The 25,800-nt window shown below is 51.8% G+C and overlaps 1 protein-coding gene across 5 annotated transcripts in view; it reads left to right on the plus strand.

Annotated features, from left to right (window-relative positions):
- The first annotated feature begins 10,119 nt into the window (after positions 1–10,119).
- Positions 10,120–25,800, plus strand: part of RHBDL3 (rhomboid like 3) — a 60,507-nt gene continuing 44,826 nt past the window's right edge. For 2 of the 5 annotated variants that reach the window (XM_066263323.1, XM_066263326.1), the window contains exons 1-2: positions 10,120–10,550; positions 12,135–12,158. In XM_066263323.1, coding sequence (XP_066119420.1) covers positions 10,440–10,550; positions 12,135–12,158 — 135 coding nt within the window. In that variant the 5' untranslated portion in view covers positions 10,120–10,439. Of the gene's footprint in view, positions 10,551–12,134; positions 12,159–21,775; positions 21,841–25,800 lie in introns of those variants that run through there. The other 3 variants (XM_066263324.1, XM_066263325.1, XM_066263328.1) reach the window with 2 other exon arrangements.

Genomic DNA, 25,800 nt, shown 5'->3' on the forward strand with positions numbered 1-25,800 from the left:
CTGGGCGGACATCCCAGGAATTCTGACCTTTGGGAGGCCTTCCGTGAATTGGAGAAGGATAAGAAGAACAGGTTTCATCACTGAGCAACTACTTTTTGTGAACCTTCAATGTACCAGGAATCATCCTAGGAGTCAAAGATACTGCTATAAACAAACAAAACTAAGTCATGGCCCTCGTGGAGTGTCCTTTCGGGTGGAAAGGGTTATCACGGACCTTGTGGCAAGCTGCCCGTGGCCTTCCCAGACGCTCAATGGTTCTTTCATTCTACACAGCTTATGACACCCTGGTGCCAAAGTGGTCAATGAAAGCTAACCACTACCCCTCCTTCTGGGGGCACTGATTGCACCTGTTGCTTAAGAGAAACAAAGCAGATAAACAGATCAGTGGCTTTTGTGCTAAAGCCGGAGACATCCCCCAGTTTATTTTTATTTTTATGTTTATTGATTGATTTAGAGAAAGGTAGAGACAGGAGAGAGAGAAAGAGAGAAAAGCATCGATTTGTTTCAGTTATGCATGGCATCATTGGTTGATTCTTTTTTATTTTTAAGACTTTCTTTATTCAATTTTTAGAGAGGAGAGAGAGAGAAGGAGAGGGAAAGAGAGAGAGAGAGAAGGTAGGAGGAGCAGGAGGCATCAACTGCCATATGTGCCTTTACCAGGCAAGCCCAGGGTTTCAAACTGGTAACCACAGCGTTCCAGGTCAATGCTTTATCCCACTGCGCCACCACAGGTCATTGGTTGATTGTTATATGTGTCCTCACTTGAACCCATAACCTCGGCATGTCAGGATGATGCACTGACCAACTGAGCTACCTGGCCAGCCCCCATCTCTGACACATACCAGCCTGCAGCTTGGCAAGCCTCACCTGGGGGATCTGATTTAGCCCTGCTGTTTAGCCAGGAAGAAAGTCACTGCAGGCAGTGGTCAGGGCTTTTGTCTTTCTTTTTTTTCTTCTTCTTCTTTTCTAAGTGAGAGGAGGGGAGATAGACAGGCTCCTGCATAGGCCCTGACCAGGATCCATCTGGCAACCCCCATCTGGGGCTGATACTGTGCCCATCCGGGACCAAGCTTACAACTGAGCTATTTCTAGCACCTGAGATGGAGGCTCCACAGAGCCATCCTCAGTGCCTGGGCTCGATGCACTCGAACCAATCTAGCCATGGCTGTGGGAGGAGAAAAGAGAGAGAGAGAGAAGGGGGAGGGGGAGGGGTGGAGAAGCAGATGGTAGCTTCTTCTGTGTGCCCTGACTGGGAAAGGAACCTGGGACTTCCACACACTGGGCCAATGACCTGTCCACTGAGCCACTGCGCAGGGCTTTCACTCTTAAAATAAGAAATTTGGTGACAACAGTGGAGAGTCAAAACCTCCTCTGGACTAAGGGATTTTAGTGGCCCCATTTGTAACATGAAGGCAAGTGTACCTATTCTGCTTACCTCAGAAAAGCCAGCCTTTTGAGGATTAAATGAAATGACAGATGTGGAAGTGCTTTGGAACAAAGGCAGCAGGCATAGAGTTGTGTTTTTATTACGCAGAAGAAGCCTTTCTCCATAGCGTAAGACTTATTTCTTGCAAGGGGATGAGAGTAATAACTATGTAGTTAGACTTCATGTCAGATCAAGAGACATTCTCTGTTTTCATTAAATAGACATTTGTTAAGCTCCTACGCCATGCAATATTGTGTATTGTGATGGATGCAAAATTGAACAGACCACCTGACCAGGTAGTGGTGCAGTGGATAGAGCATCAGCCTGGGACACAGAGGACCCAGGTTTGAAACCCCAATGTTGCTGGCTTGAGCGCAGGCTCACTAGCTTGAGTATAGGCTTACATGCTTGAGCACAGGGTCGCTGACTTGAGCAAGTGGTCACTGGCTTGGCTAGAACCCCCCAGTCAAGGCATATATGAGAAAGCAATCAATGAACAATTATGGAGCCACAATGAAGAATTGATACTTCTTATTTCTCTCCCTTCCTGTCTATCTGTCCCTATCAGTCCTTCTCCTGTCTCACTTGCTAAAAAAAGAAAAAAAAATGAGTAGGGCATGTTTTCTTCTTCAGGCATATACATTCTCACCTAAGGAAGATAAAACTCAGATAATGCAAAGTCAAATGAAAAAAGTGATTCAAACCCTGGCCGGTTGGCTCAGTGGTAGAGCGTCGGCCTGGCGTGCAGGAGTCCCAGGTTCGATTCCCAGCCAGGGCACACAGGAGAAGTGCCCACCTGCTTCTCCATCCCTCCCTCTCTCCTTCCTCTCTCTCTCTCTTCCCCTCCCGCAGCCGAGGCACCATTGGAGCAAAGATAGCCCGGGCGCTGAGGATGGCTCTATGGCCTCTGCTCAGGCGCTAGAATGGCTCTGGTTGCAACTGAGCAATGCCCCAGATGGGCAGAGCATCGCCCCCTGGTGGGCATGCTCGTGGATCCCGGTTGGGCGCATGCGGGAGTCTGTCTGACTGCCTTCCCATTTCCAACTTCAGGGAAAAAAAAAAAAAAAAAAATCTATCTATATATATATATATATATATATATATATATATATATATATATATATATAAAAGTGATTCACTGAGCAGTGGTGGCGCAATAGATAGAGTGTTGACTTGGGATGCTGAGGTTCCAGGTTTGAAATCCTAAGGTTGCCAGTTTGAGCATGGGACTATCAACATGATCCCAAGTTCGCTGACTTGAGCCCCTTGGTCAGGGCATGTATGAGAAGCAATCAATGAACAACTAAAGTGCCACAACTATGAGTTGATGCTTCTTCTTTTTTTTTTTAAGCAAGGGAGAGAGACAGAGAGAGGGACAGACAGGGACAAACAGACAGGAAAGGAGGGAGATTAGAATCATCAACTCATGGTTGAATCACTTTAGTTGTTCATTGATTGCTTCCTTATACATGCCTTGGCCAGGGGGCTCCAGCTGAGTCAGTGACCCCTTGCTCAAGCCAGCAACCTTGGGGTCATGTCTGTGATCTCACCCTCAAGCCAGATGAGTCCATGCTCAAGCCAGTGACCTTGGGGTTTCAAACCTGTGTCCTCAGAGTCCCAGCTTGAAGCTCTATCCACTGCGCCACCGTCTGGTCAGGCCGAGTTGATGCCTTCTCTCTCTCACTCACACACAAAAAAGTAATGATTCAGAGTAAGGGGTAGTCTCTTTGCCATGGAGAGTTGAGGAAAGGCTTTGCAGAGGACTAACATTTATCAGAGCAATGCACATGACTGAACAGACTGTTACTGAAGAGACAAGACCTTCTTGTAACATAACCAAAGACCTCATAGAGTGTTGGAGGCCCAACAGAATCCAAAATGAGACCCTGGGGACCAGGCAAGCCCCAAGAAGATGGCAGAGAAGGAAGATGAGACCCAGCAAAACAGCTATAGTGAGAAGCAATCAATGGGAGTACAACTAAGTGGAACAAATTGATGCTTTTCTCTCTCTCTTTCTCTCCTCCCACCCCTTCCTCCTCTCAAAAAATCAGTGGTGGTGGTGGTGGGGGGGAGTTGATAGTTTCCCAGAATATGTGATTGGCTAAATCTTGGACCTGGAAAAGTTTCCTCTGTACTTTACTGAGCTTTTTTGGGTGCCCACGCCTCTCTTTGAAAGGGTTTTGGTGTCTGTGAACCTAGACATCTTTCAGTAATGATTTAAGTTACTCAGAAAATTGGGGACCCTGGAGTGACAAAGGAAAAGACGAAAGGAAAGGGGGGAGATCTGTTCAGCAGTGTTGCACTGTTTGATCTCGAAGGAAATGGGCAGTAATGGCAGAGTGCTGGGGCTGGGGATATGGCTGAGGCTGAGGATGAGGATGGGGCTGGGGCTGAGGATGAAGATGAGGATGGGGCTGGGGCTGAGGATGAGGATGGGGCTGGGGCTGAGGATGAAGATGAGGATGGGGCTGGGGCTGAGGATGAGGATGGGGCTGGGGCTGGGGCTGAAGATGAGGATATGGCTGGGGCTGGGGCTGAGGATGAGGATGGGGCTGGGGCTGAAGATGAGGATGGGGCTGGGGCTGAGGATGAGGATGGGGCTGGGGCTGGGGCTGAGGATAAGGATGGGGCTGAGGCTGGGGCTGAAGATGAGGATGGGGCTGGGGCTGGGGCTGAGGATAAGGATGGGGCTGGGGCTGGGGCTGAGGATGAGGATGGGGCTGAGGCTGAGGATGAGGATGGGGCTGGGGCTGAGGATGAGGCTGGGGCTGAGGATGAGGATGGGGCTGGGGCTGGGGCTGAGGATGAGGATGGGGCTGAGGCTGGGGCTGAAGATGAGGATGGGGCTGGGGCTTGGGCTGAGGATAAGGATGGGGCTGGGGCTGGGGCTGAAGATGGGGAAGATGGGGCTGGGGCTGAGGATGAGGATGGGGCTGGGGCTGAGGATGGGGCTGGGGCTTGGGCTGAGAATGAGGATGGGGCTGGGGCTGAGGATGAGGATGGGGCTGGGGCTGAGGATGAGGATGAGGATGGGGCTGGGGCTGGGGCTGAAGATGAGGATGGGGCTGAGGATGGGGCTGGGGCTGAGGATGAGGATGGGGCTGAGGATGAGGATGGGGCTGAGGATAAGGATGGGGCTGGGGCTGGGGCTGAGGCTGGGGCTGGGGCTGAAGATGAGGATGGGGCTGGGGCTGGGGCTGAGGATAAGGATGGGGCTGGGGCTGAGGATGAGGATGGGGCTGGGGCTGAGGATGGGGCTGGGGCTGAGGCTGAGGATGGGGCTGGGGCTGAGGCTGAGGATGGGGCTGGGGCTGGGACTGAGGATGGGGCTGGGGCTGGGACTGAGGATGGGGCTGGGGCTGGGGCTGAAGATGAGGATGGGGCTGAGGATGAGGATGTGGCTGAGGCTGGGGCTGAGGATGAGGATGGGGCTGGGGCTGAGGATGAGGATGGGGCTGAGGATGAGGATGGGGCTGGGGCTGGGGCTGAGGATGGGGCTGGGGCTGGGGCTGAGGATGAGGATGGGGTTGGGGCTGGGGCTGAGGATGGGGCTGGGGCTGAGGATGGGGCTGGGGCTGGGGCTAAGGATGAGGATGGGGCTGAGGATGAGGATGGGGCTGGGGCTGAGGATGAGGATGGGGCTGGGGCTGAGGATGAGGATGGGGCTGAGGATGAGGATGAGGATGGGGCTGAGGATGAGGATGGGGCTGGGGCTGAGGCTGAGGATGGGGCTGGGGCTGGGACTGAGGATGGGGCTGGGGCTGGGACTGAGGATGGGGCTGGGGCTGGGGCTGAAGATGAGGATGGGGCTGAGGATGAGGATGTGGCTGAGGCTGGGGCTGAGGATGAGGATGGGGCTGGGGCTGAGGATGAGGATGGGGCTGAGGATGAGGATGGGGCTGGGGCTGGGGCTGAGGATGGGGCTGGGGCTGGGGCTGAGGATGAGGATGGGGCTGGGGCTGGGGCTGAGGATGGGGCTGGGGATGAGGATGGGGCTGGGGCTGGGGCTAAGGATGAGGATGGGGCTGAGGATGAGGATGGGGCTGGGGCTGAGGATGAGGATGGGGCTGGGGCTGAGGATGAGGATGGGGCTGAGGATGAGGATGAGGATGGGGCTGAGGATGAGGATGGGGCTGGGGCTGAGGATGAGGATGGGGCTGGGGCTGGGTGGATTCCAGGTGGCAGTCTCCTCCGCTGTTTGGACTTGCAGACTTCAAATATGACTGGGGGATTCCTGGAAGACAAAAGAATTCAGGGCCAGGGCTTGGATCTCAGTCAAAAAGAATTCACATCTTCATCCTCAGGCAGGCAGGGTGGCAGCTTGGGGCTGTTTGCAGGTTTCTCAGGGGGCTGGAGCTCCATGGGGAGAGAGGGCACCGTAAAGATCAGTGTAGGGTTTGCTTCAGGGAGGGAAAGAGCTGGGGCTGGGGCTGAGGATGAGGATGGGGCTGGGGCTGAGGATGAGGATGGGGCTGGGGCTGAGGATGAGGATGGAGGGATGCGGGCCTGGCTGAGGGAGACATCAGAATGGGATACTCTTGTTGAAAAGGGCCCAGGAGGGAAAGGTTCTGGAGGAAATGTTTCCCTCTTTCTCTTTCTCTCTCTCTCTCTCTCTCTCTCTCTCTCTCACACACACACACACACACACACACACACACACACCATTTATCCCCCTGCTCTGCGCTACCACTTGCTTTGAGCCATAATTACAGCCCTAATGCTTCTTCCCTGGCTTCATATTAGCTCACACTGTCCACAGACAAACTCCTGGCCTCCCCTCACCCACCGTGCTTCCCTCCCCCAGCAGTTCCTCCCAGCTTTCCTGGTTCACCAATGGCAGCCCCCCACGTTCAGAACATCAGATCCTAAAAAAAATAATAATAACAAAAACCTCACTGTTACGGTGGGCCCATCATAGAAACTGGCCCCCAAACAGCTCTTTCCTCCCTCTTCCCTTCCTTAGCCTACTAGGTTGTAATTAGAGGATTATCTAATTTTCTCCCAGGAGGCCAGGGCCTGGGTTTTACTCCCTTTGTATTCTCAGCACCTCAGCCAGGGTCTGGCAAATAACGGACACTTGCAATGTGTTAGTTAAATTGCACTCTTGAACTACTGCCAACTTAATCTTCCTAAAATGCTGCTTTGGTTAGAAGCTGTCACTGCCTCCCCATCGCCCACTGAGTGAGGTCCGATCTCCTCCAACTGGCACCCAAGGACTTCTGTGACATAGTCCTTATCCACCTGGCCATCTCCACTTTTGCTCACCCAGTTAGCTGTTCCCATCACAGTCAGCGGCTTTCCTGTCTCAGTGCCTTTGCTGCAAGGCTCCCCTCCACCCAGAAAGTCTTCCACACTCTCGACCCCACAGCTGCCTATGTTTTCAGGCTCTTCTCAGTAGCACACTCCTGCACCTCCCAACTGACTGCATTTGACTCTTTGGAGTCAACTGTTTCCTTCCAGGCTCTTAGCCTGCTCTGCATTGATCTAGAGTGCCTTGTTAGGAACTTTAAAAAAGGTCATGGGGCCCCGGCCGGTTGGCTCAGTGGTAGAGCGTCGGCCTGGCGTGCAGGAGTCCCAGGTTTGATTCCCGGCCAGGGCATACAGGAGAAGCGCCCATCTGCTTCTCCACCCCTCCCCCTCTCCTTTCTCTCTGTCTCTCTCTTCCCCTCCAGCAGCCAAGGCTCCACTAGAGCAAAGTTGGCCCGGGCGCTGAGGATGGCTCTGTGGCCTCTGCCTCAGGTGCTAGAATGGCTCTGATTGTGGCAGAGCGATGCCCCAAGATGGGCAGAGCATCGCCCCCTGGTGGGCATGCCGGGTGGATCCCAGTCAGGCGCATGCGGGAGTCTGTCTGACTGTCTCCCCGTTTCCAGCTTTGGAAAAATACAAAAAAAAGGTCATGGGTGAGAGCACCTACATGATGAAGAGCAGGGTATAAATGCCAATCAGCCCCTGCTTGCTGTCACCTTCCTCTAGACTGGGGTTCTCTGAAGGCAGAGTTGGTGTACAGTCATCCCAAGGCATTACAAGTGCCTGGCTCATGGCAGCCATTCAGTGAAAGCGAGCAGCCTCCATGTCCAGTCCCTCCTCTGTCCCCCTGAAGGCACAGAATGACTGGTCCTTAGGTTGGAATAGGACCAAAGCTATCAGACAGCCTGGCCACTTGTATCCTAGACTCCATGTCCCATTGTCTGCTTGGGAGTGAGTTGTGTGGTCAGTTCCGCTGGGGCTGATGGGTGGAATGGGCGGGCTGTCAAGGCTGAGACAGCGCAGAGAGCAAAAGGTGAGCGAGCGTGTGGCCTCAGATGCATGGAGGATTCTGGCCATCACAACTCATCTCCAAGTCCAGATGGCCTCCTCCTTCCAACAGGAGCCATAGAGAAGGAAGCAGTCTCCTGAACAGAAGCTTCCAGTCAGAGGTAGGGAATTCTTTCCTAGGAAGCTTTTGGGAATACTGTTGGCCAAGGTTGGGTGAGATGTTCCTAGGGCAGATGGAGGAACAAGATACCCTTCTGCATACTTCTCAGGTCCCCTCCCCCCCCCCTTTATTCCAACTCTTGCTGCCCTCATGATCTCTTACTTGGATGATACCTCCCAGCTCCCTACACTCAAGCCAACCTACTTCCTGTCTATCTTCTGCACTTTGTAAATATTACTCTCTTGCTCACAATCCTTCGATAGTTCCCCATTACTCTTGGAGTAGAGTCCAAGCTCTTTTCTCATGAAACTCTTCCAGCCCTCCTCTCCAGGCTGGGCTCTTTTCATGGAGCACCTTGCTCTAATTCCAAGCTGTGCCAAATTGCTTGTAGTTCCCGTCCCGTACCATGTTGCTGCACAAGCCCAGCTTCTGCCCATGCTGTGCTCTCTGCCTGGAAGACTTCCCTCCAGCTTTCCCACTTTGCCTGGTTCTGGGGGCAAAGCCCTTGGGGAGCCCTCTTGGACCTACAGGGACCACCTCCTTTAGACTTCTCTACCCCTGGGCTTTCCTGGCTGTCACCCCCATTAAACAGTTTCTGGAGGATCCTATCCACCACTGTATTTCCAAAGCTGTCACTGGCAGTAAATATTTGGGGAACTGAAGTGAGCCTGCTGACATCCCCTCCACCAGAGGGGATGACAGAACTGGATATGTTGATAAGATTCCCTGGGCTGGAGAAGAGGCAGAATCTACCTAAAGGGCAGCAACTCCTCTTTGAGTCCTTCTTCCCTTTCCACTGGAACAATCCCCTTCTGAGCCCATTCCTCCAGTCCCAAAGATCTTAGGGTACCACAGCCAGCGCCCCAGAGTTCGTGCAAATGAATCAGGAAGTGAGGGGAGGCAGTGACACTGACCTGGGACCCCATGCTGCCTCTTGCCTTTTTGGGCTTCAGTCCACAAAGGAGTGAGCCTCTCTTCTGTCCCCTGAAGGCTGTTTTCAAAATCACACCCTAAGCAGACAGTTTTATTTACAAGGAAATCTTGGCAGGATCTTGACTTGTTAGTGGAGTAGGAATGGGGGGAGGGTGGTGAGAAACAAAAATAGTTGAAATGATCACACTTTCTGAAACCGAGATGAAAATCGGTGTCTGTAGCAAACTCACCTAATTAGAACGAAGTTAATTTCCTTTTCTGTGTTTAAGGGAAGCAGTCATTGTCAGTGAGATGGTCACAGGTTGGATCTGAGGCTGGGGTTATGTGTTTGCTCTACGGACAGGAGAGCATTAATTGCATTTTTCATTATTGGGAAAGAGCCTCAGTTCCAGAGAGGGAGCAAGGGCCGTGAGTGAGTGGGTGCGTGCGTGGTGGGAAGAAGGAAGAGGAGAGGAAGGGGAGAGCCTTGGTGTGGGCTGGGGACTGACTGTGAGACATCATCAGGAATGAGTCCTCCTGGGAGAACCAGGCACCTGTCCCAGCCCGCCACTGGCACAGTTTACAGGCAGAGACAAGTCTCTCCTGGAAGGTCTTTCCTGTAGGGAAATAGCACCTTTTTTTTTTTTTTCTTTAAAATATCCCCTATTCCTTTGCTCTAACTTCATTCCTACTTACTTTCATTTACCTCCCCTCTACCAGCTGGGGCATTCCTATGGGCTAACCTTTGTCAAATGAAGCCAGGGCACTGTCATATAGCTCTGGGTGTGGGGAGGGCAAGAGTTAGGGTTTGGGGTCCCGGACGCCCCTATCTGACTTCTCCCATCCATAAATAACTGGGCCTACCTGGACCTCCAAGAATCTGAGACCTTAATGGAGAGAGATGGAAGAATGCTCGGGATCCCTTTCTCTCAGCACCCGTCCCCCAATTCACTACTAGTTAACCCCGCCGTTGCCAACTTAGTGAAACCTCCTGCCTCCTTCATGCATCTGCTGCCTCCAACTAACCGTTAACCCGGTGGGTCTCGGGAAGTGGGTACTGCTCCCCACCCCGGACCCCATTCAGAGAGACAAACCCGGACCCGCGTTAGAGGCTAGTGGCGAGGGAGCCGGGGACAGCGCAGCCCCATCCTCGCCTCGGGAGGTGCAGTCACTTGCTTGCCAACCCCGCCGCAGCCCTCCGCCCTCCCCGGGCCGCGGCGCTCTGACCGATTTGGCCCGGGTGGCGGCGGCCGAGGGTGGGGGGCGGGGGCGGAGGACCGCGGTGCCCCTGAGCAGCCCCGCCCCCGCCTGCGCACCGCCCGCGAGGAGTCCGTGGGGAGGAGGAGACTCGGGCGCAGAGCGGGGGCCGCGGGAAGCGGGAAGGGAGCGTGGGGAGGCGCTGGGCTGGTGCCGGCCCAAGGGCGCCCTTGCTTCGGAGCCGAGGGTGGGGGCCGAGACGGAGGTCGGCTGGCCGCAAGCACGGAGAAGTTTGGCGGCCGGGAGGCGGGCGTCCCGGGGTCGCGAGGCGGCGGCGCGGGGGCCGAGGCCATGGGGGCGGGGGCGGGCGCGGAGGCGGCGCGGCGCGCACTGAGTCTCCCGAGCGGCACGGCCGCCGCGGCGCAAAGTTAGCCTGGCGCCCCGGGACGAACCCCGCAGCCGCTGGCCGCCCCTGGATCCCACTTCGGCATGGGCGAGCACCCCAGCCCGGGCCCCGCAGTGGCCGCCTGCGCCGAGGCGGAGCGCATCGAGGAGCTGGAACCCGAGGCCGACGAGCAGCAGCCAGTGGCGTCGGAGGACGTGAGTGCCCCTCCCCCGCCCGGGCAAACTTTCTGGGGGGTACTAGGAGGAGCGCTGCCCCAGACTTGCCTCTGTGGGGCAACTTGGAGGTTTCAAGGTGACGCGGGAGCGCCCGGGATTGGCCGGGTCCCCGCGGGCGGGAGGGGCGGAAGGACCGGTCTCCCCGAAACGCGTGAGCGCCACCCCCTCTCGGGCTCCCGCGGCTTCCCGGCGGGACTTAGCCCCCGCCGCTGTGCTGGGGACCCATCGGCCGCCGGAGCCCCTTCCCCTCCGCTGGTGCAGTGCCCGGGACACGGCGTTTTCCCGCAGAGGCGCCCGCGTCACAGCAGTGACTCCCCTCCCCTCCTGTTGGCGACCTGCGGGTTCTCCGAGCCCCGAGAAGGGGCGGGCGCCGCCGAGTCCCCGGAACCCGCACCGCTGACGGGTCTGACGACCTTTTTCTTCGCTCTCGGATTAGCTCCTGCCAGGCACCTGCCCTGTCGCGACAGTGATTGAAATTCAAGCTGTCCCTTGTTCCAGAACCAGGCGGGAGGAGGGAGAGGAGTGCTGGGAGCGGTTTTGTTCTCAGAAAGGGGCTCCGGAGTCCCAGACCGCGTCGGTGCCAGCGACGGCCCCCTGGCGATGATGAGGAGGGGCTGCCCCAGAAGGCTTCCCTGCCATCTGCTGCTCAGTCTCCCCCCACCCCCCACCCCGCCCGTTGGGTCCTGGAAGTCATCTGCGTAGCCGGCACTGAGGAGTCCTGGGAACTGGAGTTTCTTAAGCTTCTTGCTCCCGAGGTTAACCTGCACGTAGAGGTGGAAAACTGGACTGACTCTCCCCCCTGCCCCTTAGCTCTCTCATGTTGGGGATACAGAAGTGAAGTCAGCGCCTCCCCCTTCAACCTGCCAGACCTAACAAACCTAAGCCGAAAGCCTGAATGTGCCTTGGGGGGAGCGTAACATCTCCCCTCCCTTTGGCCCTCATAGTTAAACCTCTTACTTTGCTTCTGGCCCCAAAAAACCGTGGTAGAACCTCATGTCCTCACCACTTAAACTCCGCCTTGGAAGAGACTGGGTGGGTATCAGCACTTTGCAGGGGGGGCCCCCTTCTTCCCAAACTGCATGCAAAATGTTAGTGCTTGTGCAGGGGTGAGTTTTCCTGCACAAGGGGTCTCTGGCCCCCAGCAGGTTGAGACCTCTGCAGCGAGACTGATGGAATGGCATCTGGGTGTGCATTCCCTGGCCTGGGAGTAGAAGTGGGTGGATATACGCTTTAGTCATTAGCAGTTATTAGAGGCCCTTGGACAGAGTTGGATGCCTTTATTTAGTCATTGTTGAGAATCACCCTTGTTCTGCTCATCCCTCTGCCTGCCTGTCTTGAAAAGAGGGAGACTTCCCCCACCTGAGTTCCCTCCCTTTGGTCAGTACTTACTCATCTAGGGAGCTCTTTTCAGGATTTCCCTGATCTCGTGGTGGGCCCCTGAATGTGGGGGAGCAGTGGGGAGGCTATGTCAGAAATATTAAGGGTGTACAGAAGCCCTGGTGATAAGTGTGTGTTTCTTTCTCTCCTCTTCCTCCTCTCCTGCACGGTCTCCCTCTCTGCCAGCACTGGAAAGTCCTGTTTGATCAGGTATGTGAGCAGTTAAAGCCCCTCCTCTTCCTTCCAGCCCTCCCCCAAATCGGTCTCCCTGCTCTAAACTCCTGAGGTGGTGACGTGGGGATGGGGAGTGTGGCTTAGTGCATCTCTGAGACTGAAGACACTCCTCTACTTTGCTCTCCAGGTTTCGGGACGAGGCAGTGGGCACCCCTGAGACATCCTCCCATCCCTCCTCCTCTAAACTCCGCTTCATCAGAGCAGGGTTTATACTATGTAGAGTCTGAGATGGTCTCTACCTGCCTGGGGTTGCAATTGGGCCTGGAAAGGTGGGGGAAAGGCTTAGGTTAACATCCCCTCTGTTTCTCCACTCCCACCATCACAGATCTGTGGCCGTCAATGAAGTCAAACCTCTGCCATCCTTGGAGGGTGACTCACATATGGTTCTTTTGAAAGCTGACTTTAATTTTCTGGCAGGAATGGAGGGAGGGGTATAGGGAAAATAGTCTGTGATTATTTGTACTGCCTGGAGTCTAGGTGTGGGTAATGGAATGGAGTTGCGGCCGTCGACTTTGGAATCTGGAGATGGACATTTGACTTTCTTTTTTTTTTTTTTTTTTTTTTTTTCATTTTTCTGAAGCTGGAAACAGGGAGAGACAGTCAGACAGACTCCCGCATGCGCCCGACCGGGATCCACCCGGCACGCCCACCAGGGGCGACGCTCTGCCCACCAGGGGGCGATGCTCTGCCCATCCTGGGCGTCGCCATGTTGTGACCAGAGCCACTCTAGCGCTTGAGGCAGAGGCCACAGAGCCATGCCCAGCGCCCCGGGCCATCTTTGCTCCAATGGAGCCTTGGCTGCGGGAGGGGAAGAGAGAGACAGAGAGGAAAGCGTGGCGGAGGAGTGGAGAAGCAAATGGGCGCTTCTCCTGTGTGCCCTGGCCGGGAATCGAACCCGGGTCCTCCGCACGCTAGGCCGACGCTCTACCGCTGAGCCAACCGGCCAGGGCTGGACATTTGACTTTCATCCAGGAACTTGGTTCTCTTTGCTTGGTACTTGTGTTGAGTGCTGTTGTGTATTTCCTTCTGCCTCTTCCACAGTGCAGAAGGAAAAGGGGCAATAGGTGTCCCAGTGTGGGGGAATAGTGAACACTGTGATCCTGGGGTGACCATGATTGTGCCCAGAAGTCTGTACAGTTTTAAGAGACCAGTCTGATTGGGCCAGAGGGACTATGTTTTGTTGGGGAGGGAGATAAAGCTAAAATGTAGGTTGGACTAGATCATATCCTGTTGTAGATAGGTGAAGCCAATGGAACCTTTTTTTTTTTTAACAGGGTGGTTATGGGATACGGGGCATGCTTTGGGAAGATTCTCTCTGATAGTGGGGTGGAGGTGGAATGAACTGCAGCAATGAGAGCCACTAGGTAGAAGCCGCTGCAGAATATGGACACAGGCATCTTGGAAGATGACAGTAAGAATGGAAAGGAAGAGGAACGTGGCAATGGGAGGATTAGGACATCCTACTAGACTGAATAGAGGAGGTGAACCACATATATAACTTTGAGATTCTGATTCTAGGAGGGAAAGGAAAAGTCAGGGTTGGGGTGGAGTGGGGTTTGGCAAAAATGACAACTTTGGTTTTGGACCACAGGGGGTCCTCGGGTTATGACACAGTTTATTCCTACAGCAGTGACGTAAACCCAAATTTTGGTGTAAATCAAAACATACCCTAACCTAAGTCATTTACCTATCCTAACACAGTTGTAAAATCATAATCTAGATAGAACATAAAAATGCAACTAAGCCACAGATAAAGGAAAAGGACATAAATATACTGTACTGTACACTGTACAGTAGTGACAGAAAAAATGACAAAAGATGAGTGTGAAAAAATTTTTTCTTACCTTTATTTCTTTGGTTGGCTTGCACACTGGAAGGGGCATTGTAAGGTGGGAGAGAGTGACCTACTGGGAGAAGGAAGCTGGGGAGGCAGGAGAACCTGCAGAAGGTGCTGGAGATACGGGGTCAGGTGAATCAGGATTGCCTAAGGAACATGCAGGAGACGCTGGAGATGATTCTACCTGTACTACAGGTGTTTCATCTCAAGAAGCAGCTGATGTAGAGGGCACAGGATCTATTGCAGGCCTCTCTACTTTCTTAAAGAATTGTTCCAGGCTAGTCTGGAAGGTTCATGACTTCTTTCCCAAAATCTGCCTATAGCATTGCAAGGCATTCATAACAGCTCTGCAGACCTTACTGAATCTGTCATCCCTGGGGTCCTCAGCCTGAAATTTTGCCAGCCCTTCCTCTACCATAGGAAAACCTTCTGCCAAACCCTTGGTAGTAAATCTCTTGGGTTCTGGGGTTTCTATCTCTTCCTCTTTAGTCAGCTGCTTCTCCAGCTGAATGAGGTCCTCAGCAGACAGCTCCTCTCCATGTGATGCCAGTAGCTCTGTGACATCATCGTGATGGCCTTCCTCTTTGAAGCACTTCCATCTGAAGACTCTCATTTAGGAGCCATGATAAGGGCCAAAAAGTTGCCAAACAAAGCAACACAAACAGAACGATTGTGCTTTTCATAGTCTAAAATGTTGTCGGTAAGCGTACTGGAGGACTCCAACTCCCTCATATGCCATGTAACTGCGTAGTCTTCCGCAGCGCAACCAAACTAGTTTGCTCACATAGTCCGTAAGTACGACACTAATGGCGTAAGCCAAAACATGTCTCAATTTTTTTAAGCTTTTATGGGAGTGAGCATCGTAAACTCAATACATCATATGTTGAGACTGTTGTAACCCAAGGACCCCTGGTATTTCAATTTAAGGAGCTGGCTAAATGCAGGTGACCAAGTGGGACCAAAGACATGGAATTGCAGCTTGAAACACGTGGCAGGCCTGTGCTGGGGATGTGGGGTGTTGTCCATGCTAACATGAGGCCTGGCTGTGGTCTGGGAGCATCCAGTAGCTCCTGTTCCCAGGGGGGTAGCACATCTCTCCCTCTGATCCTAAGTGCCACTCACTGTCCCTACAGCTCCTAAGAGTACAGCAGCTGCTGGCCGGATGCCCTGCGACAGGAGGGAGCCACTTGCTGCCACTGATACCGGACCAGCAAGCTGCCAGCCCTCACACGTCTTGTCAGATTTAGAATCAGAACCTAGAACACAGTGTATCTTTCTGTTTTTCTCTGTCTGTGTCTTTTTCATTTGATTAATTTCCTTTGCTAGTTAGTCCCCGGGGGTGTGTTTACATTTTAAAACAAACTATTTGGGTGAATGGAGGAGAACTCGGTAGGAAGGATTTGGAACTGGAGGGAGCAGAGAGAATGTGTAGTACCTAATACCAGTGGGTGGTCTATGCAGTTCAGTTTCTGCCCCTGGAGGGAGGTCCTGGGTGTCACAGAGACCATCCCCCTGCTTCTGGGAAGGCCCACCCAGAAACCGTGCTGGATGGGCAAAATTAATTCTAGGACAGAAACTCCTACTCTGGGTGAACAATTTCTTTTCTAATAAGTTCTGCCTGTCTGCTCCCCATCCCTCGTGGCATTAGAAGCCCGTTTGTGTCCTCCTCTTTCCTGTCCACACTTTATGTTGAAGGGGCAGGGCTTGACCTCTGGCAGATAGCCAGTCCCTCTGTGTTCGTCTCCTTGCTTTGTGGGGCCAGCCCCGGACCATTTCCCTGATAGGGCTAAATGAAGAGTAGGTATGAAACTTCACAAATGGGCAGACTTCAGAAGGATTCCAAGTTATCCAAAGAGCTGGTGTTTCATCCTTTCTGGGCCTGCTTAAAGGTGGTGAACCTGGTGCACTTAGGAAAGGACAGTTGGCTGGGGACTGTGCAGGCAGCCTCCCTACCAGCTTGTAGATAGCCCTGGCGGGTCAAACTGTGGTGAATGGGGTCGGTGCAGCTGCAAGCTGATGGGGCCCTGAAATTCATTTCCCACAGGTCAGTGAGATGGGAGGCTGGCCCATGTCGGTCCTCCATCCCTCCTGGATTAAGGGGATACCAGTGGTCAGCAGGTTTCAAACTGAGATCTACTGGAACTTTCCCCAGGTGTTAGGGATGGAATTGGACCGGTTCCTCCATGCTGTCTAGTTCTTTGGCACATAGAATAGCGTTGACCCAGCATGAAGCTAATTGGACCTCAAAGGCTGGAAGCCATGACTTTGGCCTTTTAGTCTTATGTGGCCACCCCTCAACTAAATGGCCAGGGTGCCTTTTGTGGAAGTTGGAGATGAAGGAAACAGGTGACCACAGTCCTGTTCATCCTACTGGCCCCCCTGGCACTTTGGGCATTTGTCTGACTTGCTCAAGCAGGCATGTAGCATGCCACCCATCCTCAACCTTTCCTTCGTCTTCCCCATAGATCCCAGTAGTTTCAGCAGTCAGGGAACTGGACGATCATCACTGCCCACCCCATGTCCCATGTCTTTGTTTCCTATTTTAACTTCTGTTTGAAGGAATTGTCTTTTCATAACCTTGGGATCTTTTTGAGTGGGGAGGATGGGAGGATTTCAAATGGTTTCTGTTTTATTTTAAAACTTTTTTATCGAGTTTATTGGGGTAACGTTGGTTAATAAAATTATATAGGTTTCAGGTGTACACATTTATAATATCTCATCTGTATGTTGAATTGTGTGTTTACCACCCAAGTCAAGTCTCCTTCTGTCATCATTTATCATTTCTATACCCTCGTCTACCCCCCCCCCTTTCCTCAGGTCATCACCACACTGTTCTCTGTCTGTGACTTACTTTACTTCTTTTTGTTTAATCCCTTCACCTTTTCCACCCAGCCCACAACCCACCTCCCTCTGACGCCTGTCAGTCTGTTTGCTATGAGTCAGTTTCTATTTGTTTGTTAGTTTATTTTGTTCATTAAATTCCACAAATGAGTGAACTCATGTGGTACTTGTCTTTCTCTGACTGGTTTACTTGATGTAGCATATTGCTCTCCAGTTCCATCCATGCTGTCACAAGTGGTGAGATTTCCTTTTTTATAACTGATGAGTATTTCATTGTATAAATGTAGCACAGCCTTTTTATCCACTCATTTACTGATGGACACTTGGACTGCTTCCAAATCTTGGCAATTGTAAATAATGCTGTGATGAACATAGAAGTACATATATTCTTTCAAATTGGTATTTTGGGTTTCTTAGAATATATTCCCAGAGTGGAATTGCTGGATCATAAGGCAGTTCAGTTCCACTTTTAATTTTTTGAGGAATCCCCATACTGTTTTCCACAGTGGCTGCACCAGTCTGCATTCCCACCAGCAGTGCAGGAGGGTTCCCTTCTCTTCACATTCTCACCAACACTTGTTTGTTGATTTATTGATGATAGCCATTCTGGTAGGTATGAGGTGATATCTCACTGTGGTTTTTAAATTTTTTTATTTATTAATTATTCCTAGTGAGCAAGAGAGAGGGACAGACAGAAAGGGAGAGAGATTAGAAGCATCAATTCTTCGTTGCAGCACTTTAGTTGTTCATTGATTGCTTTCTCATATATGCCTTGACCGGGGGGCTCCAACAGACCGAGTGACCCCTTGCTCAAGCCAGCGACCATGGGGTTTTATGTCTGTGATCCCACACGCAAGCCAGTGAGCCTGTGCTCAAACCAGATGAGCCCATGCTCAAGCTAGAAACCTTGGGGTTTTGAACCTGGGTCATCAGCGTCCCAGGCTGATGCTCTATCCACTGCTCCACCGCCTGGTCAGGCTTGTGGTTTTAATTTGCATTTCTCTGATAATTAATGATGTTGAATATCTTTTCATATGTCTGTTGGCCATCTGTATGTCCTCTTTGGAAAAGTGTCTATTTAGGTCTTTGCCTGTTTTTTGTGTTTTTTTTTTTCTTTTTTGAGAAAAAGAGAGAGAGAGAGAGATAGGGACAGACTGGAAGGGAACAGGATGAGAAGCATCCGTTTTTCGTTATGGCACTTTAGTTGTTCATTGATTCCTTTCTCATATGTGCCTTGACTGGGAGGCTACAGCAGAGCAAGTGACCCCTTGCTCAAGCCAGTGACTTTTTGGGCTCAAGCCAGTGACCTTTTGGGCTCAAGCCAGTGACCTTTTGGCTCAAGCCAGTGACCATGGGGTCATGTCTGTGACCCCACACTCAAGCTGACAAACCCACACTGAAACCGGATGAGCCCACATTCAACTGGTGAGGTCTTCACCTATTTTTTAATTGGATTGTTTGGTTGGTTGGTTGGTTGGTTCAGTTTTATAGGTTCTTTATAAATTTTAATATTAACTCCTTGTCAGCTGTATCATTGGCAAATATTTTCTTCTATTCAGTGGGTTGTCTTTTCATTTTGTTGATGATTTCCTTTGCTGTGCCAAAACTTTTAGTTTGCTATAGTTCCATTTGTTTATTTTTTCTTTTGTTTTCCTTATCTTTAGTATATTAACGGTTGTCCTAAATACTAGTTTTTAAAGTTACCATAAATATTAATCTGTTGTTATAACATCAAGGCAAAAAATGTCGTATTTTTCTGTAGTTGAATCTGTTGGGCTTTTCCCTCATGATTCCTTCAGTCGCTTTGGGCCTGAGACAGTTTTCCTCCCTTTTCAGATTTTGTAAATATATTCTTCTGTTTCCTACTACTTTTCCTATGATTTAGGGAAAAATCAAATCATCTAACCCTTTACTCTATCCGAATCATTTTTTATTTTTTTATGTATTGATTTTAGCAAGTGAGGAGAGAAGAGAGAGAAAGAGGGGGAAGTGGGAACAGTGGTCTGTTCTTGTATGTGCCATCCCACGGAATTGAACCAGCAGCCTCTGCACTTCAGGACAATGCTCCCCAACCTTTTCTGGGCCACGGACTGGTTTAATGTCAGAAAATATTTTCACGGACCGGCCTTTAAGGTGGGCCAGATAAAAGTATCACGTGACCGAGACAAGCGTCAAGAGTGAGTCTTAGACGGATGTAACAGGGAATCTGGCCATTTTTAAAAAATAAAACATCGTTCAGACTTAAATATAAATAAAATGGAAAAAATGTAAGTTATTCTTTCTCTGTGGACCGGTACTGGGGGTTGGGGACCACTGCTCTAACCAACGGAGCTATCCAGCCAAGGTCTTTTTTTTTTTTTTTTTTTTTTTTTTTAAATTTTATCTATTGATTTTACAGAGAGAGGAGGGAAGAGAACAAGAAGTAGCAAGTCATAGTTGCTTCACTTTAGTTGTTCATTGATTGCTTGTTGTATGTGCCTTGACCGGGCAAGCCCAGGGTTTTGAACTGGCAACCTCAGCATTCCAAGTCAATGCTTTATCCACTGCACCACCACAGGTCAGGCCCAGCCAAGGTCTTTATCGAAATCTTATTTCTGTCCAGTAACAACAGCATCACTTACTAAGAAACGCATCCTTTATACATTCTTTGAGAAATGTTATCATTTGGTACCTATTTTTGTGTATACTTTAGGTTGCTATTCTGTTCCACTGATATTTATACTTCTGTTCAGGTAATGTACCTTTTAGTTATAGCTTTGTATTGGTTTTGTAGCTTTCCTGCAATCTCCTCTTTGCAAGGTTTAGCATGGATAGTCTCACTCTAGTCCCTTCCTGAACTCCAGGGAGGTGCCCTTAAGGATCCAAGGTTAAATAGCTGGTCAGTGGCAGATGTGGGACTGAAGCCCAGTGAACCCGTAAAGGGCTTCTGGGGTTGGAAAATCACTTCCTGGTTCACCCTTAAAAATGCCTTCAAGATCTGCGAATGTTTAATGAACAAAAGGATTTGGAGCAGAGTTCTATTAATTCTCACAGCACAATTACTTTCAAGCTTGAACAAGCAAGAGGGAGAAGGGAGAATTGAAAGTGACTTGCCTGTGTCTCCCTTTTTCCCTTCCCATGGGGAGCATATATTTCCCAGACCCCCAACTTTGCTGGTCTCCCAGAAGGAAAACGAAGAAGTCCTGATTATCCCACTAAAATTATAACTGTGTAATGACCAGAGTGCGGTGCTGCTTAGATGGGCTGCTCAGGACAGGACTCTGGATTTGGAGTCAGGGGGACCTGGGTTCAGGCCTTACTGAATTTGTGATGGGGGGAAGCAGTTAGCTCTCTAAGTCTCAATTTCCTTCTCTTTAAAACGGAGGCGATCATCTTTGACTACAGGGGCAAAGGGGCAACGGTGGGAATTAAAAGGAAGCAGAATAAGTAGTGGTCATGTGACAACTGTCTCTTGACTGGGACTCAGAATTTGCTGGGAAGAAGCACAGGACCGCTTCTGAGATCCAGGTCCTCCCAGGAAAGGTGGTGGCCTCTCTAAACCAGCTCCTTCCCAGTCCAGGCTCCTGGAAAGAGATCCTTTTTTTTTTTTTGGTGACAAAGACAGAGAGACAGGGGCCAACAGGCAGGAAGGGAGAGAGATGAGAAGCATCAGTTCTTTGTAGGAACACCTTAGTTGTTCATTGATTGCTTTCTCATATGTGCCTTGACTGGGGGGGGGGGTTGGTTACAGCAGAGTGAGGGACCCCTTGCTCAAGCCAGTGAAGTCTGGCTTCAAGCCAGTGACCTTGGGCTCAAGCCAGCGACCATAGGGTCATGTCTTTGATTCTATGCACAAGCCAGCGATCCTGCGCTTAAGCTGGTGAGCCTGTGCTCAAGCTGGTGACCTCGGGATTTCGAACTTGGGTCCTCTGCACTCCAGTCCAATGCTCTGTCCACTGCGCCCATCACCTGGTCAGGCAAGAGAGCAACTTCTGAGCCCAGAGGATTTTCCTGCTTGCTTTCCCCAGTGTCCCCCCTGCCAAACCCCTTTTCCTCCAGCCTGGGGTCTCCCCTTGGCCTAACCCTGAAGCCCACCTCATTTGCTGCCCTTCTGCAGCTGGGGATTCTGTTTGCTGAAAGGTTCATGTGAGATTGCTGAATGGATTAGTGAGGAGCCACAGAAAACGCCGGTCCCAGAGACAGGGACATTGGCGGCAGTCCCCTTGAACACACAGTTAACTTGTAGAGAGGGGTTCACAGAGAGGGGTTGACTGGAGCCCTCACTTGGACTTTGTACCCCCAACCCCTTATCAGGGCCCTTAGGCTTTGGACTTTTCTCCCCCACAAAGCCAGCTTCCCTGCCCCTGCCCCCTGGACCCTGTCACTCATGCTAAATTAACGCTTTTATTCCTGACCGCTCACAGAATGCATTTGATAGCGGTTGAGCAGTGGGGCTAAGGGATCTGAGATCTTAAGCTGCCTGGCTGCCTGCCCGCCCGGCTGCCCGCCCGCCCGTCCGACACAGCCCAGGGACACGGATGTTCAAACAAACAGGTCACGCCACAGCCCCTCACGAGTTGTCTTGGGTTCAGATCTCTGTGTCAGGAGCAGACCCTGGCCATCGGGCTGCCTCGCTCATGACGGCCCCTCTAGGGCTGCTGCCGCCTTGTTACCAAGGATCATTAGAAGGTGGGCAGAAGCATCTTGTCTAGTTCGCTCATGGGTGCTCTCTGGCCTGTGTTCCCCCACCAGACCTTGTAGACTTCCCTGCATTTACTTGGCACTGAGTGACTAAGGCAGTGGAGAGGACACCTATCTGGCTCAAGTCCCAGCTTACCTCTGAGCTGCATAACAATGGGCAAGCCCAGTAACCTCTTCAAAACTCAGTTTCAGTTTTCTCATCTGTAAGTGCTTAGAGTAGTGCACTTCCGCCAGGGTTGCTTTGAGGCCTAAGGAGGTAGTACGGGTGTCACACTTGGCAAAGTAGGTAGTGAGTACGTGGTAAGTATGGTTGTTATCATGTTACTGAAATTTAAAATTAATTGATTTCGAAATAACCTCTGACATGTAATAGTTCTAGGTCTCAAATTAGTGTCCAGATCCCCAGTCTGGGGATCTTTCCACCTTATCGAGTGGACTTCTTCAGGACAAGAGCTGATAACCATATGCCCCTGAACCTTCCAGAGAGAAGGGAGAAGCTTTAGGACAAAGGCTACTCGGGGGATTGTTGATGCCCAAGTGTTTCCTCACCGCTCGCTACTCACCACTCACCGGCTTGTCCACCTGCAGGCAGAGTGAAGGGTCAGAAGGCCAGACTCGGGGCAGCTGCTGCAACATGGAGATGTGTCAGCGTGCATCTTGAGTTGTGAGCCCCTGGTAGAACCCCCCCCCCTTTACATGCCTCCCCACCAGCTTCTTTTGAAGCCAGGTCAAGTTTGCCTCTGAAAATATTTCTTTGCGAGCACAAACACTGACTGTCCGCGAAGGTCCTGGTATCTCTCTATAGCCCTGTAGGCGAGTGCTGCTCTCCCCTTCACAGAGGAGGAAATTGAGGTCCGTGGGACCGGGCTTGCCCAGAGACACGAAGCAAATGAGGACCTTTTGGGGGGTGTTTGTGCACAGGGCCTCTGGGTGAGGCCTGAAACAGGGCAGTGCCACAGGAGCAGGAGAAGTTTGGTGACCCTTTGTTCTGCCCACTCTGCTCCTGATCAGAGGTCTACTCCCACCTCCTCGCGGGATTCTCTCAGCGCTCTCTCTTTTCTGGGGGACCTGAGGGGCCTGTTGGTGGCAGAAGGAGGAAGTGGGTTTGGGCTAAAGGAGAAGGAATGGGGGAGATGTAAGATCTCTCTTGCTGCTCAGACCAACTCGCAGCTCTTCCTGCCTGCTGCTCCCCTGGGACTCCAGCATTATGGGTATGACTCGGCTTTAGTCCTCAGGCAGCTGTGACATGTGTCAGCTGGCCCTGGATGAGTCAGAATAGGCATTATTATGTCTGCTCTTAGGGACCCAAGGGGCCTGGCTTTGAGTCACAGCCCCCAGCTGCCGTCTCAGAGTCTGTGAGAAGGCCTTCAAGGCCTTCTGGGGGGGCGGTTACTCTAGAAGAGAAGTGGGGTCTTCCAGGGGGCTCTCTCTCCGGGTGGCGAGGGTCTGTCCTCTCCCATCCAGCTTCCCGTGCTCCAGGGGAAGTCTGAGAGTTCTTCTTTCTGTCACAGCCCAGGTGTTGAGAGAGCTGCGTGGTTTTCTGGATACATGCTGATTGTCCAGTAGCTCAGCCTGAATTCAGGTCAGGATGCTTGATTCTGTGCTGAAAGGAGGCTTCTGGGAGAAGCCCCTTGAGAGGGATGAGCTGCCTCCCTGCAGACCCCTGATGTGGCAGCTGAGACAACAGAAATAATATAACTGGGAATCCTAGAATCACCTAAGCTTCACCAGCTGGCAGAGGCCCAGCCTGGCCAAGTCCCAGGGTAGCACAAGGGCCCCACGTGCTCCGTGTGGGGAGACCCAAGGCCAGGAGGGGTCAGAGCCTGGTTTTTAGAAAGTGGTCTGTCTTCCTAGGGAGGCTTGAGGTCTTTGAACATCCACTCTCAGCCCCAGCTTGGAGCAGGCCAGATGGTGCCCCGTTCTGCTCACTGGGGGTACTTTTGGACAAGTTGTTTATCTCTGTGCACCTCAGTTTCTGTGTCTTTTAAATGGGACTAATCACACTTACTGTAGGGTTGGTGTGCATATAGAAGTAATAAAATATTTGTGCAAATTAGTACTTCAGAATTGGGAGAAGTCAGGGAATGGAGGGAAGTGGTTTTCTGTGAGGTGAACTACCATCCTCATTGGCGAGAAACAACTAGAAGAGAAAGCTGCTTCTCCCATCACCTCACCTCCTGACCTCGGCAGCTGCAGGCCTGGACCTAATTTATGGGGCTATAAATATCCATGAATGGGCCAGAGTTCCCTGGTGGGCTCCGGCTGTTAGGTGGGACAGCTCTGCTGAGCTATAAACCCCTGGGTAGCCTCCTTAATTCTGCTCTGCTCAGAATCTGGGTAATGATGCAAGGAACCAGCAGATGAGCCATGGTGACCCCCCAGGAGGGGAGGGGCAGCTGCCCGTCCTCCCCCCATCTCAGCACACAGCCCCGTGGTCATTCCCTAGGGCTCTTTCTATCCTGGTGTGTAGAGAAGTGACAGTGTGGCTGGGGGGTAGAAGCCTTCCTTAGATTCTGGGTCCCAGGCATGCAGACGTGAGAGTCATTCACCATGATGGCACCACAAGTTCTGCCTCTGGAAGCTCCTTGAGAGTGCTCGCATCCCTCATTGAGATCTAGGGCCTCTCTAGATCAAGGACAGGGAGAGAGAAGGTCCTGGGAGAGAGAAGGGAATTCAGGTGCTGGGAGCTGGGACCAGACATGTTGTTGTCCTGGAAATGCAATGTGTGCAACTCACACACGGGATAGATGTGAGATAGACGTGTTCCTTTCTCTCTCTTCGGCCTCTCTGCTGCCGGGTGAATGCTGAAGCCCTGGCCGGGCTCCCTGGCCCGCGGCCCTCGGGCAGAAGTGGTGCCGCTGTCCTGCGTGCTGAGCGGGCAGGTCCGCGCTCAGGCAAGGTTGTTCCCTGAGAGCTCAGCTTGGCGGCCATTTAGGCCAGTCACTGATTGCTCAACCTCTGCTGGCATCTCCCTCAACCCTCTGGCCTGGCAGACTCCTCACTTTGCTGGAGGACTCCAGAGTGTCAGCTGCCTTGAGGGCTTGTCACACTCACAAGATCCAGGCAGAAGGCTGGTTTGGAGCCACCAGCAAAGGGACCAGGTGTCACAAAAGGGAAAAATGCCTCTACTATGAGTGCATGCATTTTTCCCCCAGTGTTCCATGGAGTGTTGCTGTGAAAAAGTGCTATAATCCAATAAGTTTGGGAAATGCTGGGCTGAGCAAAATCAGACAGGTTTTTCCACTGTAAAACCTTACCGAGCCCTTAATTTGGTGTCTGCATCTTGCCCTTCCAAGAGAGTTTCCCAAACTTACAGATACACAGAACCCTTATTTCATGCACCGTCTTGGGCATGGTGTTCCACAAAACACACACCGGGAAACCCTGAGCCAGTTGTATTTCATATCATCGAACAGGATAGAGAAAAACAAGGAAGACCAAGGCTGGACCAGCCCACGCCCAGGAAGGAACCCTGAACTGTCCTCATTTTGACCACTAACTCGCTTTGTGATCTTGAGCTAGTTCCTTTTGCTCTCTGCACTGGTTTCCTATCCTTAGAGTAAGCGTGATGCCTGGCACACGGTCAGTTCTTAGTAACTGTCTGTTAAATGAGCGGATGAGAGAAACTGGGGTCTCCTGAACTCTTGAGCTGCAGCACCCTACTGATGGCAGAGCCTAGCCTCTGGGCCCCGGAACCGGATGTCAGTCCATCTGCACCGATTACCAGCTGTTCAGACTTGGGCAACTCAGTTCCCCATGTCCCACTTTTCTCCCCTGAAAAATGGAGCCCGTAATAGTACCTACCTCAGTGTTTTCAACCACCAGCCCGTGGACTGGCATCTACAACCCTCATACATCAGGGTGATTAACTCTTTTGTGGACCAGCACTGGTTTGTGGACCAGCGGTTGGAAAACACCGATCTACCTCTTAGGGTTGTTGTGAGGTTTAAGTGTGTGTGTGTGTGGGGGGGCAATATAATTTATCATCCAAATTGGGGCCATTTTGGGAGTGAAAGAGGCACTGTTAATAATCATGCTCACACAGTTGGCATAAACCAGAACTGTCCCAGGCAAACCAGGGACGTAGGGTGACGCGAGGGCTCAGCGAGGCAGCGCCTGTTATTGAGCAGGCGTTCCGCATGCACAGCTCCTACAGTGCTGTTCAGTGAGGTAGAGTGCAGAGGACAATGCATGCAACAACTCACGGTGGGGCTGCGGCTGCTGAGCCCACCCCTGGGACTCCCCTCTCTACTCCTCTGT

This window comes from Saccopteryx bilineata, chromosome 2 (genome assembly GCF_036850765.1).
Source record: "Saccopteryx bilineata isolate mSacBil1 chromosome 2, mSacBil1_pri_phased_curated, whole genome shotgun sequence".
NCBI classification, from domain to species: domain Eukaryota; kingdom Metazoa; phylum Chordata; class Mammalia; order Chiroptera; family Emballonuridae; genus Saccopteryx; species Saccopteryx bilineata.